Below are 22,250 nucleotides of genomic sequence, written 5' to 3' on the forward strand. Positions count from 1 at the left end.
ACAATGAAAGCAAATGGCATGTTAGCATTCATTTTGTGAGGATTAGAATATAAAAACAAGCATGTAAAACTGAGGCTTTCTAAGGCATTGGTCAGACTGCATTTGGAATACTTGGAGTACTGTGAACAGTTTTGTGCCGCTTATCTAAGAAATGATTGGAGCGGGTTCAGAAAAGGTTCATGAGAAATATCCCAGGAATCAAAGGGTTTATGCGTGAGGAGCGTTTGATGACTCTGGGCCTGTACTGTCTGGAGTTCAGAAGAATGAGGGGGTATTTCATTGAATTGTATTGAATATTGAATAGCTAAGATAGAGTGGACTTGGAGAGGATGCTTCCTATAATGGGGAAGTCTAGGACCAGGAGGAACAGCCTCAGAGTACAAGGACGTCCCTTTAGAACTGAGAGGAGGAGACATTTCTTTAGCCAGAGGGTGCTGAATCTGAGGTATTCATTGCCACATACGGCTGTGGAGGTCAAATCATTAGGTATATTTAAACCAGTGGTTGATAGATTCTTGATTAGTAAGGGTGTCAAAGTTATGGGAGGAAGGCAGGAGAATGGGTTTGAGAGGGAAGATGTTAGCCATGATGGAATGGTGGAGCAGACTTGATGGGCCAGATGGCCCGATTCTGCTCCTACTGACACACACAAAATGCTGGAAGAACTCAGCAGATCAGGCAGCATCTATGGAAAAGAGTAAACAGTTGACATATCAGGCTGAGACGTTGACTATTTACTCTTTTCCATAGATGCTGCTTGGCCTGCTGAGTTCCTCCAGCATTTTGTGTGTGTTGCTTGGATTTCCAGCATCTGCAAATTTTCTCTTGTTTGTGATTGGTCTGCTCCTACTGTATGTCTTATGGTCTTAGATTACAGCAGTATATCTTTAACTGGTTTCTTGTTTTAACCAGCATATTTTTTTCTCATTACTACTGCATCGGTGATGTGGTATTTATGCTCCGTTTTATTTTTCCCCAAGGTTGTTGTTTTTAATAACACTACTTATATTTATGCCAAAGGATCATTTGTAGTTCAACTGGGATTTAAGTTGGAAGAGAAAGTTGCCTTGAAATTTCACTTTGTTAGAGGAATGGTGGAAATCCATAGTATCATATTAATGGTGGGTCTGCAATTTTTGACCAAGCTGCTTTGCTAAGAGGAAACAAGCAAAAAACACTTAATTGTGTCTCCTTGCACTTGGCATCCAGGCTTCAAGTTTCTTACCCACTGTATATTTTTACCATATATGCATATTGACCAAATGCCACTAGTGCAAGGTTCAGCCATTGTTCTTCCAAATGCATGACTTGTTCACAAGGGTAAATCTCTGGCACTTAGTTAGAATCCGTGTTTTGGTAAACATTTAGATTTAGCCATAAAAATTGTAACCAGTTAGAAATCAAATGATTAATAAATTAGGGACAAAACAATCTTTTTGTGGTTCAGTAAACAGTTGATCCAATAAACTGATAACCAGACGATTGATCCTCAGTTTCTTGCATGGCATCTCAGGCATTATTTGTAACTTTACTTTAAAGCCCTGAAAAATGTTTGAGTGTTCTGTTTCCATAACAGCAAAAAAAATAGGAAGATTTTTATCAGAAGTGCACCTCGCTTTTGTTCTTCTGCATTTGTCCTGCCAGTCGGTGATATCAAAGCTGATCTTAACTCTATATTTGTGCTTTTATCCCATGATCTGTTGGTCAGAAATTTATCTTTCGGTTGCAAAATTAACAGTAAACCATGCACCAAGTGTTGTTTGTAAAGGAAACTTCACCCTTTTTGGTTGTACCCCTGGCCCTAGGCACTCCATCCATCAGAAATACAAACCCCATTTCCAGAAATGTTGGGATATTTTCCAAAATGCAATAAAAACAAAAATCTGTGATATGTTAATTCACGTGAACCTTTATTCAACTGACAAAAGTACAAAGAAAAGATTTTAATTCCACATCCCATTCCCATTCTGATATGGCTATCCACGGCCTCCTCTACTATACAGATGAAGCCACACTCAGGTTGGAGAAACAACACCTTATATTCCGTCTGGGTAACCTCTAACCTGATGGCATGAACACTGACTTCTCTAACTTCCGCTAATGCCCCACCTCCCCCTCGTACCCCATCCGTTATTTATTTATATACACGCATTCTTTCTCTCTCTCTCCTTTTTCTCCCTCTGTCCCTCTGACTATACCCCTTGCCCATCCTCTGGGGTTTCCCCCCCTTCCCCCTTTTCCTTCTCCCTGGGCCTCCTGTCCCATGAACCTCTCATATCCCTTTTGCCAATCACCTGTCCAGCTCTTGGCTCCATCCCTCCCCCTCCTGTCTTCTCCTATCATTTTGGATCTCCCCCTCCCCCTCCCACTTTCAAATCTCTTACTAGCTCTTCTTTAGTTAGTCCTGACAAAGGGTCTCGGCCTGAAACGTTGTCTGTACCTCTTTCTAGAGACGCTGCCTGGCCTGCTGTGTTCACCAGCAACTTTGATGTGTGTTGCAAGAAAAGATTTTCAGTAGTTTTATTGACCAACTTAATTGTATTTTGTAAACGTACACAAATTTAGAATTTGATGTGGCTGCAACACACTCAACAAAAGTTGGGACAGAGGCATGTTTACCATTGTGTTACATCATCTTTCCTTTTAATAACACTTTTTAATCATTTTGGAACTGAGGATACTAATTGTAGTAGATTCGCAATTGGAAATTTTGTCCATTCTTGCTTGATATAAGACCTCAGCTGCTCAATAGTCCATGGTCTCCGTTATCTGATTCTCCTCTTCATGATGCGCCATACATTTTCAATAGGAGATAGATCTGGACTGGCAGCAGGCCAGTCAAGCACACACACTCTGTGTCTACAAAGCCACGCTGTTGTAGCCCGTGCAGAATGTGGTCTGGCATTGTCCTGCTGAAATAAGCATGGACGTCCTGGGAAGAGGCGTCGCCTTGATGGCAACATATGTCTCTCTGAAATCCTAATATACGCCTCAGAGTCAATGATACCTTCACATACATGCAACTCACCCATGCCGTGGGCACTGATGCACTCCCATACCATCACAGATGCTGGCTTTTGCACCTTTCGCTGATAACAATCTGGATGGTTGTTTTCATCTTTGGCACGGAGAACTCGACGCCCGCTTTTTCCTGAAAACTAGCTGAAATGTGGACTCATCTGACCACAGCACACGGTTCCACAGTCTTTTGGTCCATCTGAGATGAGCTCAGGCTCAGAGAACTCGCCGGCGTTTCTGCATAGAGTTGATGTATGGCTTCCTCCTTGTGTAATACAGTTTCAAGTTGCATTTCTGGATGCAGCGACGGACTGTGTTGAGTGACAATGGTTTTCTGAAGTACTCCCGAGCCCAGATGGCTATAATTGTCATAGTAGCATGACGGTTTCTTAGGTAGTGCCGCCTGAGGGCTCGAAGATCATGTGCATTCAACAGTGGTTTCTGACCTTGCCCTTTACGCACTGAGATGTCTTTGAGTTCTCTGAATCTTTTCACAATATTATGTACTGTAGATGTTGAAAGATCTAACTTCTCTGCAATCTTGTGTTGAGAAATGTTCCTTTTGAACTGACTAACAATTCTCTCACGAATTTTGGCACAAAGGGGTGAGCCACGACCCATCCTTGCTTGCAAAGACTGAGCCTTTGATGGACACTACTTTTATACCCAGTCATGATACCTCACATGCTACCAATTAGCCTGCTTAATGTGGAGTCTTCCAAACCGGTGTTACTTGAATATTCTGTGCATTTTTCAATCTTATTTTAACTCTGTCCCAACTTTTGTTGAGTGTGTTGCAGCCATCAAATTCTAAATTTGTGTATATTTACAAAATACAATTAAGTTGTTCAGTAAAACTATTGAAAATCTTTTCTTTGTACCTTTGTCAATTAAATAAAGGTTCACATGAATTAACATATCACAGATTTTTGTTTTTATTGCATCTTGGAAAATATCCCAACTTTTCTGGAAATGGGGTTTGTAGTTTCTCTTTGTCTGCCTATAATCACACTTGGATCAAAAATCTCCTTAATATTCAACATTACAGACTACAGCCACAGTTCTTTTGTCATCTTGTAATTCAACCTTTGGAGTCTGGTTTCATTCTGTTAAATGTACACTGCACTCTTTATAAAGTTGATATTTCCTTTCAGAGGTGCAGTGCTCCAAACACCCGGTGTAGTCGAACCAGGGCCTAATGTACTAGAGATTACCTTCTTTTACCCAATTATCAGACCCTCTGATAATAATAACAATCTATGTGCCTTTTTGGTTAATTTGTATAATTACATGGTTCATCGTTCATATGTCTCTATTTCATATTGAGCCTTATGTTCGTGTGATTTTTCCCATTCTGAAAAATTTTTAATTATATTGTTTTATTTTCATTTGCTTTCATTTGTATATTTTTATATAGATTTTAATACAATCAAAAATGCTATTGATCAATACAACAAGCAGATACATCTTAATGCATCTCAGAGGAGCAAAATTAAGTGCAGTTTGGGTACTCATTATCTTTACTCCCTGACTCTTTCTGATCAAATAGTTTCTTAAATAGGTCAACAATTTCATGAGCATGGAATTCAACCAATGGTCTTTTATAAAGGTTCTTTTACCTAGGAAATACATAGGCATTCCCCTGTGGACTATTTTGGTCTCTTCTTCAGTAATTCAGGCATTTTTATTGTGTGTGACCTTGTCATCACATCTTTGACTTTCTCTGATCAGCTGAAAATTGTTGTGTTTTTAGTCACTCTGTCATTTTCCTGGTGATAAATGTCAAGTTCGGTATAACTGGGTCTAATTCCCCATTTTTCCCCCTCCTCTTTGGAGAGGCCAGAATTGTATCTTCAGCATATTGCAGTGGATAATGAAACATCTACTTCAATAAATGGTCATTCATGTTGGGAAGTTTACTATGCTTACCTCATTTCTGTTTTATGTATTTTGGAACATGATGATGTGGTGTTGTTAAGATTAACTTTGTTGTTGTATTGGTCTCCTCCTGAACAGATGAGAATTTGCAGTGAACTCTTCACTTGCTGCCATTTACCAAATACTATACCATCTTGGCTATTGCAGATCTCCTAGAACCAGCTTGTAGTTGGGAGCCGGCTTGATCCCTTGTGGTTAGGTCCAAAATGCTTAGAAGAATTCAGAAAAAAAACTTTAAACTAAAACCACTATCTTACATTTAAGGCTCAACTCAAACTGAATCAAACTCCTGTGGCCTTTGCAGCCATTCTCCTCAGTTCCCCTCAATTGAAATGGATGGAGAAACATCCTCTGTACTGGGTCCAACATTCCATCTGTTCATACAGCATCCCCACTAAATGATGGGGAATTGCTGAACTTTTTTACAAATGGTATCCATGGCAACTCAATTTTAGTTCCTGTTGAACTACCACCAAACAAAAGATCGTTATGCACGATTAATGGCTAGTATAAGAGAACATAATTTTAAGGTGATTTGAGGAAAGTTTAGGAGGGAGATGTCAGAGAGTGTTTTTTTTTACACAGAGCGTAAAAATGTGGAACACAGTCAGGTGTGGTGGTAGAGGCAGATACATTTTGAAGATTTTACCTAGGCAGATGGATGAAAGAAAAATAAAGGGTTGTGTGTAATGTTCCCTCTAATTTGTCATGGCCAGTGTGTACAAAATGTTGAAGAATAATTTCTTCAATAAAAACAGATAAAAATAAGCCAGTTCTAAAATCTGCAGACAAATCATCGCAAACTCCACATTGTCAACACCCGTCCACATCAGAAACCGGAAAAGGAAATGTAATTGTGTAGGATTGTGAAATATGCTTAACATGCCAAAAAGGTAAAGGGTGGCAACCTTTTTTTGTGTGGTGTAAATTCCTTTGTGCGCTAGTAGCTGAAGGTGTGCATGTGCACACCTGAGAGGGAACATTGGCTGTGTGGGAGGGAAGTATTAGATTGATCTTGGTGTAGATCAGCGGTGGCCAACCTTTTACACTCCATGCGTCAATTTTTTCACTCACGAGTTCAGATGCGCCATACAACTCTTGTACCCTCATTCAATTCTTGTAAAAATATGTTAATATAGAACTTGTGCCTGAAAAAAATCACGTCTGAAGTTGTGCGTGAAAATATTTGACACATGGAATGTAAAAGGTTGGCTACCCCTGACGTAGATTAAAAAATAGGCACAACATTGTTTGCCGAAGGTCCTCATCTGTACTATGTTCTATTAAAGCCTGAAAGGTTAGGTATAATGTATACCTTAGGCAAAAAGACTGTCTTCCTTTAGGTTAGCAGATGGTTACTAGTGAAGGGGCAAATAAGACTCACACTGAGACTCAAGTAGCTAACAATTTATGTTAATGACCTGGATGCAAAATCAGGACTTAGTGTATGAATTTTAAGCAATCTATTTTCATTCCTTTTAGTGTATGATATTGCAAAGAATTACACGGCAGACTACGACAAGACTTTGATTTTCAACAAAATTCATCATGAACTGAACCAGTTTTGCAGTGTACACACCTTACAGGAAGTCTACATTGAATACTTTGGTAAGGGCTGTTTACTATCCAGGTGAAGGTGTGCTTGCTTGGTTTAAAAGAAATTTATTTACATTCAAAAGATGATAAACTAGAATTTTTCCATTAATACAATGATTAAAAACTATAAATTAAAAATTAATTGTCAGTTTCTCTTGGCAAACAGAGCATCAGTTTGATAGTTTAAATAAAAGCTTGAAAGATTAAATATCATGGCAAGTGCTAACTTTAGACTTAAATAAGCTGCAAACATGGATTTGGAGGGGTGGGGGTTAGCAATCAAAGCTTAGACATCCTCTAACTAAACTGTCAAAATGGTGGGCAGGTTGAGAACCCCTTATCCAAAATCCAAGAGCCTCTGAAGTTGAAAGTGATGTCACATATGGAAAATTCCACAAAGTGCTGGGTAGTTTCCCAGGTGATACACAGTTTTCTGCGCACCATAGACAGTTTTGAGAAGTGACCTCCCACGTGTAATGAACAGAAGTTAATGAAAAATAGAAAAACACTACATGAAGGAAAAAATGAAGATTTGATTGAGTATTGAATGAGTGGATTCATCAGCGTTGGAGTGAACAATTGCTGCTTAGTGGTATCCTGATCATGAAACAAGCAAAGATCTAGCACAGTGCAATGAAAATTGAAGGTAATTGTGAACATTCAGCAGGCTGGTTGCAGAAATTTAAGAAAAGGCACAGCATAATGAACTCTGTGCTAAGCTGAGATCCAAAGGAATATCTGGAAAGCTGCTTAGATGGCTGCAGAGCTACCTTCATGGACAGACCATCAAAGTTGTTATCTCTGGTCAGGCTTCTGATTCTTCAACCATCAATGCATCTGTACCACAGGGTTCAATACTTGGGCCACTCTGTTTTCCATCTTTATTGATGACTTGGTTGATGCATGCAGTAACGAGCTATACCTGTACGCTGACGACTCCACGCTATTTGTACCAATTAGAACAGGAGAGAGTAATACAGTGGCAGCAGGCCTGAATAGGGATCTTGACAGGATGAAAGCCTGGGCAGACAACTGGAATGTCACCTTTGAGCCTACTAAGTGCAAGGCGATGGTGATGTCTAGGAAGAGGAATCCATCTAACCCCGACCTGTATTATGGGAACTGCAAGCTGGATTTAAAGAAGGAGCTAATCCTTGGTGTTAATATTGACAGCAAGTTGGTGTGGGATAAACACCTTTCCACTCTCAAGGCTGGACAAAGGCTTGGAGCTCTGAGAAAAATAGCATCCAAACTAGACAAAGAGGGCAGAGCCACTGTTTACAAAGCCCAGGTACGAAGTATCATGGAGCATGCCTGCTTATCATGGATGGATGCCTCACAGAGTGTCCTCAGCCAGCTTGATTCCATTCAAAGAAAGGCTCTCAGGATTATAGGTGTAGATGAAGCCACAGCTCGTGAGAAGCTAGCCATCAGTAGCTTACACCACAGACGACAGGTTGCTGCAGCTGCTGTCCTATGCAAAATGCATACCAGCCACAGCCCCGCAGACCTTCGCGCCATGCTGCCTTCATCTTATGAGAGACGGCACACCACACGGTCAAGTTTATCTATGCCTACTCATGCTGTTTCCATGCCTGATACGAGAACCTACACACTGAATAGAAGCTTCCTTCACTGTGCTATCAGTATTTGGAACAGCCTTCCAGATGCTGTGGTTGGAAACATCTGTGACAATGGGGTCCAAGCCTTCAAGGGTCGAGTGCACAAACACCTCTCATCTCTGGGAGGGAAGTCACATGCTCCTTTATAAGCTATCATGAAGGGGACCAGGATGGCAATGCTTGGTTGTTAGTAGGTAGGGTTAACACCTGACTTTCAAGAGCACTTGTGAGTTATGTTCCGGCTGGATTTAGTCCTTAAACTGCTGGAGAACAGTGCGGAAAGAACAGGTACTGTTTTCTCCCGGTAGGGATTAGTTTTTAGTTCCAAGTGCTCCTGCCACGTTTTGTCACCCTGCAACCTTATCCTTCAATCTCTTTGAATTATGGAGGACAGCATGTGTATAAATGTCTCTTTCCAGCAGACTTCATCATGATCATCGTGACTCCAGTCCTGACGAAGGGTCTCGGCCCGAAACATCGACTGTGCTTCTTCCTATGGATGCTGTTTGGCCTGCTGCACTCCACCAGCATTTTATATGTGTTGCTTGAATTTCCAGCATCTGCAGATTTCCTCGTATTTCCAGCATTTCTACTATTTTAATGTTTCTTAATTGTACATATGATTTTTTTTGTGTTCTATCGCTGAGCAGCAGTGAACCATCTGATTGGCCTGTCAGAGTTCTCTTTGGGAGCTAGTTGACTTAATCAGCATTTCTGATCTGGCTATCTGGCTAAGTTCATGATTGCACTTAATAAAAAAAAAAAAAAAAAAATTTTTAACCGTCTGCTGATCACAAAGCAGCAAAGGAAATCACTATGTTTGCCAAGATAGTTGCAGATGAAAATCTAACACCATAACAAATCTACAATGCTAATTATTTTTATACCTTACATAACATCTTCACTTTTTTAAAAAGAGTAAAATAGAAATGCAGTGTACCTGCACCTTTTAATTAAAGCACAATATTGTAGGTGGAGACTGAAAGCCTGACATTGTTCGTTCAACAGCTGATTCAAGTATTCTTCCAATGTTATTGTGCTGCTTTTGTTAACCTGCACACACTATATTTTCATTATATTACTGGTATGTAATATTTTTACTGTTAAGTATATATGTGTGATGAACAAGTACATGACAAAGACTTCGTACTGTTAGCACATAAATTCAGAGTTGAAAATGATGGCAATCCAAAGCTATCTCGTTATATATTAGAAAATTCAAAAAAATCTGAAATCTGAAACACTTCTGGCTCCAAGCATTTCAGATAAAGGATACTCAACCTGTATAAGAATTGCTGGTACAGTTTGCTGCAAGTTTCATTCCAATCAAATCTGGACTACTGAAACTATTTCTTGCTTCAGACCAACTATGATAGTTGAATTGAGAATGTATCTTGGTGTGTTCACTGGACTGTTTATAATGGTTTAAAATAGATACTCAAAGGCATTTTCCAACAATGTTATAGTCTTACATTTGGATTTATTCTTGCTGTAGATCAAATAGATGAAAACCTCAAGTTGGCTTTACAAAAAGACTTGAATGTCATGGCACCTGGTCTTACAATACAGGTAAATGAAAGTGTCTTTGATTTTACATTTTCTTATCAAGATGTATTTGATGTGCATTCACTTTTTGTTACACCTGCCAAATCTAATTCTTAGGCTTTTTAATTCCAATACTCTAATGGCTTAAATTCCATCTGGGCCTGATGTAGTTAATTCCAGTTTTATGTTGTCAAATGGCTTAATAAAGAAAATATTGACAAGAATTGTGAGGCGAGATGGAGTGGGTAAAATATGTTAAGTAGTACAATGATTAAGTGTCTGGTGTTTTATATAAAACAATTTTTGCCCTTGGAACAAAATGAAGTCTTGGAATTTTATATTCTTTTGGAAAATAACAAGTTTCCATTCAGAGATTCATTTTCTTTGTCATTGTACCAACAGGCTGTTCGAGTTACAAAGCCTAAAATTCCGGAAGCAATTCGAAGGAATTTTGAACTTATGTAAGTTGTTTGGTCTATATATTACCAGTTGTATGTGATCAATTGCCCATTTATATTTAATGTTTCTGGAGCTTTATTCAGCAAGGAGTACTCACATCTTCACATTTATGAACGGTTAAATGACTATCCTTTCTGCATCAGATTAAAGACTGAAGTAGAAAATCACATTGTAGTCTTTAAGCTTACCTTAAAATTTTACGTACAGTTCTTACTTTAATCTTCACACATTTTGGCACCAGTTTGCACCATGTTTTAATCAGATAGCTCCAAAGAAGCTGTATCTGCTGCCATTTAGATTAGGTAAAACACATTGCATTTACCAATTACAACTCGACTACAGATAAGCCAATCTCTCACCATGAATCTTTTACAAGAATGTAATTAGTACATTAAATCACATTATTTATCATCACTGTGGCGATCTCTGTTCTAAAAATTTGTAGATTAAGTCTAAAACAAATAGTTCCATTCTACTTGATCTCTGAACGTAAAAGTAAAACATCTATACTAACACGCATACACCACCAAGTTTAGAAATTGAAGTATGTCATTTTGGACTTGGTACTTGTCCAGAGTACAGATATTGTCTCTAATGAGATTTTTGCCAAGTGCAAAGTAATTATTAAACAAAATGCCATGGTTTATTGATGAATATCTTAGTCTTCCTTTTTTTCTCCACCTCTTGTTTTTTCGTAATTTAGGGAGGCAGAGAAGACAAAGTTGCTCATTTCTACACAGAGGCAAAAGGTTGTAGAGCAGGAGGCTGAAACGGAAAGGAAGCGAGCTATTATTGGTATGTCTTCCTGTGAGAGAATTTCTTCTTTGAGTTCAAAATTAAACTTCAACCATGAGCAGGCATTTCCCACTGCTGTTGATATTATGCTCGATGCACCATTGCAATCTCCATGAACCAGAAAGAAAGATGCTGTGTGGCCCAGGTAATTAACACTACTGCCTCACAGACCAGGTTCAAACCTGACCTGATATGCTGTGTTTTTGCAAGCCCTAGTTCCCTCTCGCATCACCAAGATGGTAAGTCAATTGGTTACACGAAAAGTACCACTTGTAGGTTTGAAGAATTGATAACTTAAGTGAGAGAGCACAGATTGTATGGCTGCAAGAAGAACAGGAGTAGGGCTGATGTGATTGCCTTGTTGGTGTTACTGAGAACTGAAGTGCTGAATGGCCTACGTAATAAGTAAGCCCTTGTTAGCACAGTATTTAGCAAAGACTAGATGTGTATGCATATACTTCAAAGCAGGTTCGTTCAGGATGATGTGAATGTCCAAATCTAAAATAATAGTTCCTGAATTGAGAGAATTTCAGAACATTAGTAGGGGCATCTGCTGAGCGCATTGCTATTTCGTTTGAAGCCCTGAGATGAAAATCATCTGTCCATGAATATTTGGGTCTTGTGTCATTTATTCTCTTCTCTACCATTATATATGTCAATTTTGTTGTGCCTTGATTCCCAAGTCAGTTTTGACTTTAGGGTGTCAAATCTCTAAATTTACTTTATGTGCTGTGACAGAATTATTATTTAAGTGTAAGACATCTGTCACACTGTTTCACCAAAGGCCAACATAAGCTTGAGGAACGACAACTCCTATTCCATCTCGGTATGATTCAGCCCTCAGTGCTCTACATTGAATTCAACAGCTTCAGATAACCAGCCTTTCAGGTCTGAGGCAGAACTGGCCAGTCCTGATGTAGAGTCAGGTAATTTTAGAGGCGCTCAGCAGAGAGGGGACAAAATTCATACTTTTAATTAATGACTTGGTGGTGGGCTTCAGCCTGGGCTGTTTTCTTTTCACTGCATGACCTGCTGAGAACTTCAGGAATTTTATCCTTGTGTTTCAGATTTCCTGCATTTGCATCTATTTTTTGCTTTTCAATCTATGCCCAATTACAATGTAACTTTTTTCTCACTCCACAGATGCTGCAGAACTTCTGAGGTTTTCTGGCATTGTCCTTTAATTCATATTTCCTACAAATGTTGTGCTTTATTTCACACAGTTCCAGCAGGAGTTCTGCCCCCCTTTCCACCCTCAATTTCCCTTGGGCAAGCTTTCAATCTACTCTGCTGGCCAACGTCTTGAGTAATCTGCCTTATCTTGGTCTCTATCCTATAACACACATTCTTCTGGTTGCTTATTGTATTTAGATATACATCATGGTAACAGGCCCTGCTGACCCAACAAGCCCACACCAAACAATTACACCCGTGTGGCCAATTGATCTACTAACCGTGCATGTCTGGAGTATGGGAGGAAACCAATGGTCACGTGAGAACTCCTTGCAGACAATAGTGAAATTGAACCTGGGTTGTTGATGCTCTAATGGCGTTGCGCTAACCGCTAAGACATTGTGCCGCCCTGGCTCAGCCCTTCCAACTGTCTTTTCTCCAAGTTTAGGCATGCCTTTATTACAAAATTTTCCAGTTGTAAAGAAGAGTCATTGACTTGAATTATTAACCCTAATCTCACTCCTAGTCACAGATTCTGGCAATACTGCTGCTTGCAGTATATTCAGTTTTTATTTTAGTGTTTGACACCTCAAGCCTTAAAGGCACAAATGAGTAATCGTAGCTCTGAGTGAAAGGTCGACTGAATTCTGCAGCTTTTTCTCACGGGTGCATTGGCTTGCTTTTGCAAGACCTCAAGTCTTGCAAAAGCAGCTGGAGTCCTTGTTCACTTTAGTGAATGACTTCAGTCCCTTCAAAATGATTTAATTATCAGCCAAGACATTGTGATCATTGGTACGATTGTACACAGTTCATTAATTTCAAAGCATGAAATTTCACTTCTGACCTTTTGGTTTGCATTTCTGTTATTTTATATGACTCTGATGGTAGAACGCTGATGAGTAAGAGGCTGTAAGTTCTCAGGAGACTTCAGCATAAAAATTGAGTACCTAGGGAGTGCTGCATTGTTAGTTGTGAAGTCTTTTGGATGAGTGTTTAATTGAGATATTGGTAAAAAGATCCTGTAGTTGTATTTTGAGGAAGAGCAGAGATTTTTCCCCCAGTAAGTTGCAATCAAAAACACTATGGATGCTGACAATTGGTCTGTGATCTGAAAATTTGCATCTCTGTCAACTTCTATAGAACCTGTCTGACCGGTGGAGTGCTTCAAGCTGTGTCCACTTACACTGGATGCTTGTTCCACACTTGCACCACCCTCTGAGTAAAGACATTCCCCCTCAGGTCCCCTTCGGACCCATACAGCTTGGCACCGTTGTTGTCGCAGAGCAGTGTGTGGATAAATGCCTTACTTAAGGACACACGCTGCTTCAGCCAAGGCTTGAACTAGTGACCTTCAAATCACTAGACGAACGCCTTAACCACTTGGCCACACGCCAACACAGGTCTCCTTAAATATTTCAGTAACCTGGCCAATATTAGCCTCACAGCCAACAACACGAAAATATTTGTCTGGTCATTATCACATTGCTGTTTATGCAAGAGCTGCTTAAGTTTCTGAGGTTCAGGGATATGAAAGGTGTGGTAGAAGGGCAGATCTTAACAGAATCCTTCAGGCACATGTATATTAATCTTGAGCTATTAAACAAGCCAGAGTAGCTTAATACAAACTATTCAGTTGCTACACATAATCATGCACTTCTTCAGATTCAATTCAGGTGAAAACATGCATTAAAGCAGGTCAAGCACCCTAATGTCTTCCCTATCAGAGAAGCTACTTTTATTGAGCTCTGTAGTTCTTAGAGCCATTAGCAAGCTGAGAAGCATATTGACTCCCTTTTTACCTGCTTGGGTTTTGTGAAAGCTAACTTGCATGGCAGTGAATTGAGTTGTTTTATCCCTGTACACAGAGGCAGAGAAATTTGCACAGGTAGCGCAGATTCAATTCCAGCAAAAGATTATGGAAAAAGAAACACAGAAGAAGATTTCAGAAATTGAAGGTGAGTTTTTTTTTGGAAACATTCAAAACTTTTAGTAGTTTATTGAATTAGGTAGTCATCCACTTGTTAATAGCTCACAAACTGTATGACCACTCATCTTGCTCCATCTATCTTTCCTCCCCTTCTCCCTCTGCGCTGCGGTTACAGACCGTTCCAGCCCAACGAGCCCATGCCACACAATTACAACCATGTGATCAATTAACCTACTAACCTGTACGTCTTTGGAAAGTGGGAGGGGACCAGAGCACCCAGGAGAAACCTACGCAGTCGCAGGGGGAACGTACAAACTCCTTACAGGCAACGGTGGAATTGAACCCAGGTCGCTGGTGCTGTTAATAGCGTTATGCTAACCACTACACTACCGTGCCACCCAACTTAATTTACATTTATTTGCCTTTCCATGTTCCGCTCCCCTCCTGTTTTATAAGTGCCACGTTGAGGGATACACTGAAGTTCAATGCATCCACTAGCCTGGATGGGGTGGACGTGGAGAAGGTGTTTCCTTTAGTGGGAGAGTCTAAGATCTGAAGGCATAGCTTCAGTATAAATAGACGCCCCTTTAAAACTTAGATGAAGTGGAATTTCTTGCCATGGGTCTGTGGAATTCATTGCCATGGAGGGCTATAGAGGCCGCATCATTGGGTGTTTTTAAGGCAAAGATTGATAAGTTCTTGACTGGAAAGGGAGTTAAGGGTTGCGGAAGAAGGGAGGAGAATGGGGTTGGGGGAAAAAATCTGCCATGATTAAATGGCAGAGCAGACCTGATGGGCTGAATGGCCTAATTCTGCTCCTATATCTTATGGTTTTCTGTTAACAGTCGTTAGTGAGTGCCAGCAGACAATATGTACACCAGGCTCAATGATGATTAGTCATTCCAGAATGCTTTTGCTGAATGGTGTTTGTGAAATGGAGCACTAAAACTTTTATTCCTCCCTCGTCTCAATGGGCAGATCTGGTAAATCATTCTGTAAGACAGCAATCTAGTGATACAACCATCTTAAATTCTTAGTAGGCATGCCTCAAGTAAGGATACTTTTCCCTTAAGAGTCCAGAGTTCTTTCAAAGCCATTATCTAGGATGGTATTAATGGCTTTAGTCGCCAAAGTCTTGCATTTGAAGAGTTAGTGGTTCATAGGTTGAAATTTTCCACTGCTTCCCCCACTATTTCCTTCCTACTCTCAAGATTTCCAGCACCCATCCTAAAACAGTAGCCCTTCTCTGGTGTATGAGGCACATGTGGAACATTAAATTGTAATTACAGCCCTAGGTCTGATTACCCATGAGCTTTCACCCGTTGAATTCTTCAGACCCTTATTATGTTTTTAATCATTGCCTGATAACCCAATGAGTTTGGATAATTATCACATTCACATTTTCCTTGATCAGAAAGAGCATTGGAGAAAAAAAATATAAAGTCTTCACTGTTTTCTGTGTACTGTTATGAATTAGAGATGTCTCTACATAACAATTGGCAACTTTAAATCTTCAAGTAACTTGTAATTATTTGTACAAATTTTATATGTTCTAGTTTATCCACAATGGCCCCAGAAGAGAGATTATGTTAACAATTATTAACTACCCATATAGAACACATCCATTTGTACTATGCATTGGTGAATCAACATTCATCAGTAGTTGCTAAGTATAAAGTTGGTGATCAAATATGCTAATAATTCCTTTAGAAGTTCATTCTCAGTCAGTATCATTGACACAGTACTTTGCGATGACAGCAGTCTGCCTTGGAAATTTAGTCCATTTACCTAATGGAATAAATTTCCCAGAGTCAGTAGAGGGAGCTGGCATAATGCAGTGCACATTTGGCACGACTGATCAGGAATGAACTTCAGTGTTCAGTGAGGAGTGGATTTAATCATTTTGCTTTGCATGTAGATCTTGCCTATTTAGCCAGAGAGAAAGCTAAAGCAGATGCAGATTTCTACACTGCCCAGAAAACAGCACAAGCAAATCAGGTATGAAACACTTAATTTCCAAGGATAATTGTAAAAATGCAAACTACAATGTTGCGCGTGTTTCTTTCAGCATAAGTGTTTAATGAAAGTGGAGATTTCACAATCATCTATACTTAGGAGCATAGCACTATGTAGCAACATCCTTGGCCATCATCTCTTTCTCGATCTGTTGACATAATTTGAAATTCTTTCAATGTTCTTCAAGTCTTACCCTTTAGGGACACTTCATCAATGTTTCTATTACAATTAGAACAGGCTGTTAGAGATGGGAAGGGCAGTTTTCATTGATTAAAAATGTTGCTCTCCCAATTCTGTTTAGATTGTTCACTTTTCATTTTGTCACCTGCTAAGCTACCTGAAGAGTGTGACAGAAATCTGGATCCACACTGCCGAAGCTGCTCAAAATTAACTTAATCTAAACATTTCATGCTTCCTTTATGAACAATATTATTCACAGGGCCATTATTTGCAATCATAAGCCACATTTAAACTTGATATGAGGAGAGTCAAGTCTGATCACAAGGGAGTTAACATAATGGGTGCGCACACTAACTCAACAATAGTCGCAAAGGGCCAAACATCTTTTTAGCTCAATGTCCTTGCCTTCTTATCTGTTTGAAGTTGCCATCAATGCCTTCTTTGATTGTCCATCCATCTATGTGTGTCAGTCTAACATTCAATTCAATTTGTTTAATTGTCATTGAACCATACCTGAATAACAATGAATGAATACAGCCAAAAGAGACAGCGTTACTCTGGGGTCAAGTATCACCAGTCACACAGCACATGCAAGGTAGCAAGCTCATAGAAGATATCAGTAAAAAAAAATGTACTCCACACCTTGACTCTAGGAATGCCACAGAAATCTGTAGTCAACCACAATACAGCTTGTCTTCTGCCGAGCGAACACTGGGGGCAGCACTGACTCCAGCCTGAACACCACACCACAGTGCCCCAGGTGGAGCGGACCGGCTCTGACAGCTCTCTCCTGGCAGCTGTATACAGGTGACACCGCGGCTTGTGGCCTAGTCCCTCGCTCTAACCAAGGCCAGACAGCTCCCAATAAATCAGTGAATTGGACTTGCAGCGTTCCACATTACTGTTTCCTGCAATATCTACTATTGCTGTTCCTGATCAATAACTATAATCTTAGGGCAATATTCATTCTCATTTTGCATAAAGCTTACAAGGATGTGCATTCTCAGGTCTTAACTGAATTATTAAAGCATAGGCTTCCTCGCTCAACATTCTGGTTTAAATAGAAGGAGCAAGATTCTTGCAATGTTTGTTCATGTTGTCCAATAGAAAGTACCTCAGTATTAGTAAATGTTAGGAAAAATGCACTGCCTTGGAATTTGCAGTTTTTCTCAAATACTCCAAATAAAGTTTCTTCAGGTTTTGTGAGAAAGTGGGTAAAGGTGATAATGAGCCTTGCTTTCATGGCACCCAGTAATTAGATGAAAATATGATTGACATATTCAAATATAAAATGAGGATTTCAGTTTTCCCACTGTTCCTTCCTAACAGATGAAACTGACCAAAGAGTATTTGGAGATGATTAAATACCAAGCAATATCATCAAACAGCAAGATTTATTTTGGTAGTGACATTCCAGACATGTTTGTAGATGCTAACGCCTTTTGGCAAAACACTGAAAGGAGAACTGAGAAAAGTTCCTCCGGCAGCGATGAAGACCGGGCAGTGCTCACATCGGAAAACATCTCGAGCAGTCGGCAAAAAGATGCACTGAAGGACTCCGGAGGCAACGCTACTTAGACTAGATTCAGAGGACAGACCCTCTTTGTTAAATATTACGGAATGCTGATTATACAAGAGTGAATTATGTTCAAGTGGATTCTGGTATGACAACGGTCAGATTGGGTGCAGAATTATACTACGGAATACTCGGTGGCTTTATGTAACAATTGCTGCAATAGCAACAAGTTGAAATGTTGACGTGGGTCAGATGATTAAAGCTGGTTCTGTTCCATTTCAGAACCTTATCCCACGTCAAAAATGGTTTTATGTCTGATTAGTAATGTGGCGCCTAACTGAAATTTCACTGTGGCGTTCTGTGTATTTACCAATACGTATAATGAGAATTAATTTTTGTACTAGTCTGGAATTGCAATTGGGACACCTACCAGTAGTAAATGCTACAATGGAGTATTTTTCTGCTTTGATTTTGGGTATAATATGAAATGAATGGGAATATAATTGACAACTGTGAACAAATCTTTTAAAACTTGGACAAGCTACAATACTTTTGGAAATAGAGCAGTGGAATAGGAAAAATATATTTTAGAATTATCAAAATACCTTTGTATTTAAACAATATTGGCTAATGCCGTGCTTTTACAATGGCAGTTATACTCATTGACCAAGAACTTTTGGATCTCAGTGGAAGAACATTGGCCTCTTGTAGATTGAAGTGTAGGAGACAGCTTGGAGTGGTAAGAGTTTAACTCTGTTAAAACTGTATCATTGCCTCTTGGCTTGTTGTGTTTGGTTTCTGACACTGGTAGTTTTGGGAACTAATTAGGATTTGCTTAATTCTGTGCAACATAAAACAATCAGGGCATTTTGTTTGCAATTGATGAAACTTTTTTTCACCAACCAGAAATAATCTAGAAGAATGCAAACAGCTTTGAAGACTTGTATGCACCATCTTAAGTCCAATGAAAGCTGCAGTACTAATTGTAGGGGAGAAAGAGAGAGTTGTCCCTTAGTATTAATTATACCATCCAAGGCTGACCCTGAATTTTAGGTTATGATGCACAATTGATTATGTTCTACTAATGGCTTCGTTTAGAATGAGCTTTCCCACAGATATATCACTCTGAAGAGAAGCCAGTTTCAGAATGCAGGCACTTGATGAAGATTCTTTTACATGCAAAGAGATCTATTCTGATATCTGGGTAATTGGTATATGCAGATACTAATCTTTATTTTTGATAATTCATTATACAGTTAAGCATTTTTGCCATGTAATCCTTCTCTGGTGTTCTAGCTTTTATATGCAGTATTTGTATTGATCAGAGGCTGATTTCCAACCCCAAGCAGACTTTTGAAGGTTTTACTGTGAAGAGTAAATATTGGTTCCTGCATTTGAATCATTTCTCATTGTATAAAGCAGTGTCTATTTCAAATGATGGTACCTAAAGTTGTTTTTTTTCCCAAAAGAGTACATCCATCTAAATAATTAACGTTCTTGATTTAGTTTCCATTATCCTTGAGGGAATTGAGTTTCTCCAGATTGATTCCCTTGGTACAGAACATACAAATACAGATGTTTCAAGTTGTTATTTCTGTTGTGGATACTATAAAATAATTCATACTTCTGTCATTCCAGAATTCCGATGTTTTATTTTAATTGTAATACGCTATTTTTTCTGTATTTGAGAATTGATGGCAATCTGAAGAATTTACGTTTACATTACTTTTTTCAAATACTCTTTATAAGGTGCTGGTGCATATGCAATCTGTGGTTGTACTCGCTTTGAATGATGGTGTGGGATTTAATTTTGCTTCTAAAGAAAATTGTCAAATTCAAATTTTTGGAGAAAGGGTTTGGAACATTAAAAAATTTAAAATCAACTTCACAAAATTTGCTTTAGACTTAACCTATCTAAAAATCAAACATTTGAGTTTTCTTCAAAACCTGTTACATGAGTAAACTTATTTTGATATCAAATTGTCTTGAGTTATTATTTGAAAGGGTTAGTCATATAAAGTAATAACACAGGAAGTCTATTTAGCACCATTTACATTCAGTGGCTGCTATCTTAGGAACACCTTGTTAATGCAAATACTGTATTTAATCACTCAGCAGCAACTCAATGATTAAATGCATGCAGACATGGTCAACAGGTCCAGTTGTTGTTCAGACTAAACATCAGAATGGAGAAAAAATGTGATTAAGTGATTTTTGACAGTGGAATGATTATTGGTAACTGACAGGGTGGTTTGTGTATCTCAGAAACTGCTTATCCCTTGGGATTTTCACGCACAACAGACTCTTGAGTTTTCAGAGAAAGGTGTGGAAAATAAACAACGGCCAGTGAGTGGCAGTCCGATGGGTGAAGATACCTTGTTAATAGGAGGGGTCAGAGGAGAATAGCCAGATTAGTTCAAGCTGACAGGAAGGCAACAGTAACTCAAAAAACCACACGTTATGACAGTGGTGTGTAGAAGGGCATTTCTGAACACAAAAGCAAATTGAACCTTCAAGTGGGTGTGCTACAGCGGGAGAAGACCAGAAACGTATACAGTTCATGGCATCAGATACCAAATAAAGTGGCTACTTTCTAGCATCAACATGCTTACAGCTCTTCTGCCAGAGCCACCTTCCTGCACACACCCCATCTGCCTTGATTCCCTTAATACTCAAAAACATCAGTTTCCAGCTTGAATCTACACAGCGACTGAGCCTCCTCTGCCCAGTGGGGCACAGAATCCCAGAAATTCATCAGCTGAAGAAGTTGCAGAGGTTGTGTGAAAACAAGCAAGTGTGAAATGGATGGAAGTTCAATTGGTAAATGAACTGGAAACATGAGAACCCAAACAAAACTATGGTATGACAGGAAGGTAATGTTGTTTTCTCATTAGACCAGAGGAACTGCCCATTATCAAGGCTTGAAGGTGTGGGAATGTAGACTGAATCACTTTCCTAATTTAACTGGTCTGTATTTAGAATCATTGTCCAAATATATTTTAATATAATTGCTGCTTGACTTTGGTTAGTGCTGTCTAAAACTTGAAGACAGGACAAGTGCATTGTAGGTGTGAGTTTCTATCCCCAGCAAGGTTATTGTGTTTTCCAGTTAGTGTACAAGAACGTGCTGTAACACAGGCATAAGAGTTGCAAGAAAATTTTGTGAATCCTTTGCAATTATCTGGCTTTCTGCATTAATTACTCCTAAAATGTGGTCTGATCCTCATCTGAGTCATAAAAATAGAGAAACAACTGTTCCTAAACTAATAACACACAAACAACTGTACTTCTGGTTAAAAATGAGTACTCCATTCAAACAATCTAGGTTCAGAAAGGTATGTGAACCTACAAAAGCTAGAGTCAGGTGATCCAATCAATGAGATGAGATTGGAGGTGTGGGTTGTAGAGCTACCCATCCCTATTTAAAAACAAAAGACAAAGTCAGGTTACTGACAGAGCCTGCTCTTCTCAAGAGAGATCTGTTTATGTGCACCATACCTTGAGCAAAACAACTTTCAGAGGACCTTGGAAGAATTGTAGAGATGCATGAAGCTGGAGAAGGTTACAAAAGCATTTCTAAAGACCTGAGTGTTCTTCGGTGCACAGTAAGAGAAATTGTCTACAAATGGAGGAAATTTAGTATTGTTGGTACTCTCCCTAGGAGTGGGCATCCTGCAAAGATCACACCAAGAGCACAAGGTACAATGCTGAAGGAGGTGAAAAAGAGCCCAAAGGTAATGGCAAAAAGCTTGCAAAAATCTCTAGAACTTGCTGAAGTCTCCGTCCATGTGTCCATTATGAGAAAAACACTGAACAAGAACGGTCTTAATGGAAGGACACCATGGAGGAAAGCACTGCTGTCCAAAAACAACTTTAGTGCAGGTCCCATGTTTGCAAAAGACTGCCTGGATGTTCCACAACACTTCTGGAACAATGTTCTGTGGACAGATGAAACAAAAGTTAACTTTTTGGCAGAAATGCATACTGCTACCTTTGGAGGAAAGGGGGCACTGCACACCTACACCAAATAGAACATAGAATAGTACAGCACAGTAGAGGTCCTTTGGCCCACAATATTGTGCTGACCCTTAAACCCTGCCTCCCATATAACCCCCCCCCACCAAACACCTTAAATTCCTCCATATACCTGTCTAGTAGTGTCTTAAATTTCACTAGTGTATCTGCCTCCACCACTGACTCAGGCAGTGCATTCCACGCACCAACCACTCTCTGAGTGAAAAAAACTTCCTCTAATATCCCCCTTGAACTTCCCACCCCTTACCTTAAAGCCATGTCCTCTTGTACTGAGCAGTGGTGCCCTGGGGAAGAGGTGCTGGCTGTCCACTATCCTCTTAATATCTTGAATACCTCTATCATGTCTTCTCTCCAAAGAATAAAGCCCTAGCTCCCTTAATCTCTTATCACAATACATACTCTCTAAACCAGGCAGCAGCCTAGTAAATCT

The 22,250-nt window shown here is 39.4% G+C and overlaps 1 protein-coding gene across 5 annotated transcripts in view; it reads left to right on the forward strand.

Moving 5' to 3' along the window:
• Positions 1 to 19,759, forward strand: part of erlin1 (ER lipid raft associated 1) — a 58,488-nt gene extending 38,729 nt beyond the window's left edge. For all 5 annotated transcript variants that reach the window (XM_072282701.1, XM_072282702.1, XM_072282700.1 and 2 more), the window contains 7 exons: positions 6,439 to 6,564; positions 9,670 to 9,743; positions 10,122 to 10,180; positions 10,882 to 10,973; positions 14,012 to 14,101; positions 15,992 to 16,071; positions 17,599 to 19,759. In XM_072282701.1, coding sequence (XP_072138802.1) covers positions 6,439 to 6,564; positions 9,670 to 9,743; positions 10,122 to 10,180; positions 10,882 to 10,973; positions 14,012 to 14,101; positions 15,992 to 16,071; positions 17,599 to 17,847 — 770 coding nt within the window. In that variant the 3' untranslated portion in view covers positions 17,848 to 19,759. The remainder of the gene's footprint in view (positions 1 to 6,438; positions 6,565 to 9,669; positions 9,744 to 10,121; positions 10,181 to 10,881; positions 10,974 to 14,011; positions 14,102 to 15,991; positions 16,072 to 17,598) is intronic.
• The last annotated feature ends 2,491 nt before the right edge of the window (positions 19,760 to 22,250 follow it).

This window comes from Mobula birostris, chromosome 18 (genome assembly GCF_030028105.1).
Source record: "Mobula birostris isolate sMobBir1 chromosome 18, sMobBir1.hap1, whole genome shotgun sequence".
Lineage (NCBI taxonomy): Eukaryota > Metazoa > Chordata > Chondrichthyes > Myliobatiformes > Myliobatidae > Mobula > Mobula birostris.